At 37.3% G+C, this 5,959-nt stretch overlaps 1 protein-coding gene across 1 annotated transcript in view; it reads right to left on the bottom strand.

Moving 5' to 3' along the window:
- Positions 1-5,906: 5,906 nt before the first annotated feature.
- Positions 5,907-5,959, bottom strand: part of LOC143019834 (uncharacterized) — a 10,422-nt gene continuing 10,369 nt past the window's right edge. Inside the window, exon 5 of the mRNA XM_076175815.1 lies at positions 5,907-5,959. This exon is cut by the window's right edge and continues 5 nt beyond it. Coding sequence (XP_076031930.1) covers positions 5,907-5,959 — 53 coding nt within the window.

Raw genomic sequence — 5,959 nt, 5'->3', positions numbered from 1 at the left:
GTCGAGCTCCTTGTCAGTCTCGATCGTGATGACATGGAATTAAAGTGAAAAACTAATGTGGTTGAAAAAGATTAATATCTGTTTACTGAGGACCATTCAGTGTGTGTGTATAATACTTTCCCACGCGTACATACTACGTACTATACACACGCACTGAATGGTCCCCAGTACATAGATATTAATCTTTTTCAACCACATTAATTTTTCACCTTAAATCCATGCCATCACGATTAAGACTGACAAGGAGCTCAACGGAAGCATAAACAGAAATTGATACGTAGTCAAGCAAAGGACTCCAACTGAACTGAGACGTAACAAGTGAACAGTGAGTTTCCCACGCATACATATTACCATTACACTATCATAGTGGGGATGGGTTGATCATAAAATTCGTATATGTGTATGTAACTCGAACACACATATATAAGAAACTGTGCTCAACTTATATCTCTCGTAATAGCGCAGTGGTTAAGTTACTGTTCACTTGTTACGTCTCAGCTGAGTTGGAGTCCTTGGCTTAACTACGTATCAGTTTCTGAATATGCTTCCATTGAGCTCCTTGACAGTCGATCAAGCTGGCATGGAATTAAAGTGGAAAAATTAATGTGGTTGAAAAAGATTAATATCTGTGTACTGGGGAACACTCAGTATATATATAAATATATATATATATATATATATATATATATATATATATATATATACATACATATATATATATACATATATATATATGTATATATATATATATATATATATATATATATGTATGTATGTATGTATATGTATATATATTGTTATGCCATGACTTCCCGGGGCACGATGATCCCTGAGTATTCTAATTGAGGGCCCCAATATGGCGTAACAAAGTCAGAATTATGAGAGGGGACTTGGGCCCTTAAGTTATGTGTAATTACCAGTCAACTGTTTCTTAAGAGCATTCCACTATATTGTTTCAAATAAAGAGCAACAAAGGAAAATAGATTTAATTATAAATGAAAGCTTAAGCATGACAGAACAATTCCAATTTAGAATAAGATGCTGCCGGCAAATGAGAATTGAAACATGGAAAAGCCGGCAGCTTTCAACAAGAGTATTTAAGAAAATAAAGATCTTTGCACGAGTATAACCATTACCATATAGACATAGACACACTCGGAATATAATCATCAAAGTTAATTTACTCACTAGAGACCTAACTGCACTGGAACTAAAAATGTTTAATCTTAATTGACACAGGGTATTCTCACCAGTTCTTACAAGCTCGGTCCCTTCAGGCAACTAACCAAAACTTACCTGGCCAATCGCCCTCGTCACATTCGGCCACCAATAAAGCAAAACTAAAGGCATCCACATTCTTTGTTAAAAGATACACGTTTTTATATCTGACTGTACATGACGATTACATATAATCATTCATGTACTAGTGCGGCTAAGCATTCATACTACACCACAACACAAGGAATACATTCATCGTACCTTCGAACAACGTATCACCTAGTAGACGACACTAGTCGTTGGAGGCGAAGGGACACTAAACTTAAATAGTACATGGTTTCATACATAATACATAGTTTCATACATAGTACATAATACATACACAATACATAATTTACATAATACATAGTTTATAGAAAAATACACTCTTGCACAACAATATATACATATATATATATATGTATATATATACATATATATATATATATATACGTATATGCAAAAATATCACAAAGCCACGTGATCCAATAAATTGTTGATAACCACAAAAGAAACCGGAAAAAAACTAGAATTCCCAAGCGCTTTCGTAATATTTCACATCTTCAGAGGAATAAAAAAAAATCAGACATAGGTGTATAAGAGGTATGAAAATAAATTGGGAAAAGTACAAACAATACACATTGAAAAATGTAACAAACATTAAAATACATATAATCAAATTATTTTTTAAAAGATGTAATGTGATTACAAATTTTGTCAATGATAAAATTGCCTAATTTAAAAATACCATTGTCAATATTAATATCGGGTTCTTCAGATTTTTTTATCCTACAACTTTCAATAATGTTACTATTGTAGATAGGAGGTAAAGGGAACACGGGCTGAGGGAAATGCTTTTATTCCTGACTAGTTTCGCCTGAGTGGCTTCTTCAGAGGACTTGCGACTTGCGACTTGCAAGGTAAGACCACCCGCTTGCGCGGTATCGGTTTTTGTGGGAGGAGAAGAATGTCTGTAAGAAAATGAAAAGATAGTAGCGTATGAAAGAGGGCTATTGCCACCGGGCAATTATGCGAGGGATCAGGGGCTGTTGGTGGTCGTGGCTCGGGAGAAATGGACAGGGAACTCGGACGGCGGCGCCGACGCCGTGATTACAATCACCAAAAGTTCAGAAAATGGTAGGAGGCGTAGTAGTAGAGAAAGGTGAAAAAACGGAAAAATGTTTAGTGGGAGGTAAACTGAAGTGAGAAGATGTAGTATAAGAGAAAGTTAGAAAGGAAGCGAATTTTAGTCGAAGAAAAAGTAAGTGTAGATGTTTGTGCGTGAGTCGTGGCCATGTTCGTGAGAGGTGTGTGTATGTATCATACGGGAAGTGAGTAGAGTTCACTTCCCGCGTGTAGATCGCGTTCCTGTTTAGCCCCAGGTAGGGCCTGAGCTTTTCCTGCTTTTCCCCAGGTTGGGTTTGAGAGTCTGTAGAGTTGATCCAATGGCGGTGCGAGGGGGGGCAGGCGGGCGGGTGTTGTATTATCTTTCTCCTTCCCAGCACAACACTGAAAGCAGAGAATTACGTGACTGGAAATTTTGTGTAAAAAATGTTAGAAGTGTAAACTCGCTCGCCAACGTCAGCAAAGAGGCCAGCGTTAGGTTGCGGGCCGGTTGGACAGAGAGGCTCCCCAATTCCTCTCTGTCGACCATCCGGCGATCAGATAAGGGTTCTGAATTATAGTTGGGTTGGGCCTCTGCCAAGCCAGCGAGCAATTGTGCGTGTGCCTCTTTTCTTCCAAGCACTACTCTGAAAACAGAGAATTGCGTGACTTGGGAAATGTGTGTATTTGTCTTTGGTGTAAACCCACTTGCCGACGTCAACGAAGAGGTCGGCCTGTGCCAGACCGGCAGCACCAAAGGAGATATATCTCCTCGCCACCACCGGCCGGCGAAGATTGCTGGGCGCTTGTTGAGTGAGCTGGAGTGGAGAGATGACCGACCTCTAGGAGCGCTAAGTTGATTCTAAGTCAACATTATTTTTCATGTTTCAATTGGAAATTGTGCAAACCAACGGACTGAGTAAAGACACCAGCCATTTTGATAAATTATATGAGATGTATTTTAATGGTAGTTACATTTTCTCAATATGTTTTGTCTTTACCTTTTCCAGTTTATTTTCATCCTCTTACATACCTATGTGTAACTTTTTTCTTTTGTATTCCCCTGAAGATGTGAAATTTCACGAAAGAGCTTGGGAATTCAACTTTCTTTTCCAGTTTCCTTTGTGGTTATCAGCAATATATATATATATATATATATATATATATATATATATATATATATGTGTGTGTGTGTGTGTGTGTGTGTGTGTGTGTGTGTGTGTGTGTGTGTGTGTGTGTGTGTGTGTGTGTGTGTGTGTGTGTGTGTGTGTGTGTGTATATATATATGATATAATATATATGTACATATATATATATGTATATATATATATATATATATATATATATTTTTTTTTTTTTTTATTCAACAAACAACTTTTAATTCCATGCCATCGCAATCGAGACTGAAGAATCGCTCGATGGAGACATTTTGTTGGAAATTGAAACGTGGACGAGCCGAGGATTCGAACCCAGCTAACCCGTAACAAAGTTACAGTGACTTAAACCAATGCGCTATCAAGAGAGATATAAGTTGAGTACGATTTTCTTATATTTGTATGCTCGAATTACATACATCTACACGAAATATCGCGTTCAACCCACCTCCGCTATGATATTGCATTTAGCTAGTATGTGCACGTGGGATAGATTATACATCTACACTGAATAGTTCCCAGCGATCAATTGATATTTTTATTCAACCACAAACAACTTTTAATTCCATGCCATCGCAATCGAGACTGAAGAATCGCTCGATGGAGACATTTTGTTGGAAATTGAAACGTGGACGAGCCGAGGATTCGAACCCAGCTAACCCGTAACAAAGTTACAGTGACTTAAACCAATGCGCTATCAAGAGAGATATAAGTTGAGTACGATTTTCTTATATTTGTATGCTCGAATTACATACATCTACACGAAATATCGCGTTCAACCCACCTCCATTCCCCTCTTGCCTTCCTCTTATCTTGAGTCATCCCTGCCTCTTGTCCACTGCTCTGGGTCAGAAGCAGTACCGCAAAACACAGCACATAAACAGCAAGGCCTCTTTATTAAATCGGTGACCCCCTCTCCCTCCGCTCATTCAGAAACAAACATTAAAATACATAAAATCAAATTATTTTTGAAAAGATGTAATGTGATTACAAATTTTGTCAATGATAAAATTGCCTAATTTAAAAATACCATTGTTAATATTAATGTCGGGTTCTTCAGATTTCTTTCTATCCTACAACTTTCAATAATGTTCCTATTGTGGATAGGAGGTAAAGGGAACACGGGCTGAGGGAAATACTTTTATTCTTGACAAGTTTCGCCTGAGTGGCTTCTTCAGAGGAATAGAGTTTGAAGTTAAGTTTGTCAATATGTATAGCATAACAGAGGAACGTGGAAATGTGTCGGGTTGGTCCCCCCACTCGACGTCATCTGTCGGTGTGACGAGTTATCACAGCGGGTGGACCAATTATCCGCCTGTTGGTCGTCGCGTGGCTGAAATGTCCGTCTGGATCAGGGGCTCTGTGTATATTGTTCATGATGACAAAGCGTGCTGCTGCTTTAGCCCATATTAAATCCCCAGTTCTCTTATTGATGTTATCATGGATGTTGATAAAGACGGACTCCATCGCCTTTCTTTCTTGCCATGTGATGTTATCTATAAGTATTTTTGCCTTGTCCCACATTCGTCATAATGTATACACAAATGTTCCTATTGGCAAATGATCCACATGACATAATAGATGAAGCATTAGACTAATCAATAAAGTTATCAAAACCTCTAATATGGACAAACAACGCACTACACTCTTGTGCTGTTTTTACACTACTTGTGTTGTTTAATCCTTTTTGAGAGTTCTTTGCCCATTTTGCCCAAGGTAATACTTTTTACAATCTCTGCAAATGATCCTGTATATGCAGCTACTTGAGACACTAGGTGAATATTTAATAATTATCTTCATGAAAATATATGGATTATTAAATACAACTTTAATATTCCATGTTTTTAGAATGTGAGGAACTTGAGCCAGATTGTTACTGAATGGTAAAATCAGAAGGTTCTTAGTATCAAAGGAGGGGGATGGTTTAACACTAGATTTTTTTTTTCACTGCAGCAACAGCGTGATCTAAAAATCTTTTAGGGTACTTTAATCCAAGACCAACTTCAACAATATGCTCAAATTCCTCATCAATAAATTCGGGGCTACAAATTCGAAGAGCACGTAAAAACAAAAGAAAACACCAAATATTTTACTTTATCATGGTGAGGCGAGTATTAATGAATATATGAAAAAACATTTGTCAGCTTCCTATAACCCCTAAACTTAGAATTATTACCATTTCTATGAATGAGGCAATCCAAAAAAGGTCAGCTTATCATTATTTTCTAATTCAATGATAAAATTAATAAAAGAAACTAAGTTATTCAGAGATTGTGAAAATGCATTTAAGTCCTCAGAGCTGGGCCACAGGCAAAGAACATTGTCAACACACCTATACCAGATCGCATTTGGTTGCAAAATTTCACTTAATGGTTTATTTAAAGAAAAATTCTATATAGAGATTGCTAAGTACTGGAAATAATTGATTACACATTGCCATTCCG

Source organism: Oratosquilla oratoria, chromosome 38, assembly GCF_046742065.1.
Source record: "Oratosquilla oratoria isolate Oo_2021 chromosome 38, ASM4674206v1, whole genome shotgun sequence".
Classification (NCBI taxonomy): domain Eukaryota; kingdom Metazoa; phylum Arthropoda; class Malacostraca; order Stomatopoda; family Squillidae; genus Oratosquilla; species Oratosquilla oratoria.
Note: the sequence above shows the minus strand (reverse complement) of the source record. Positions and strands in the feature narration are given on the sequence as shown.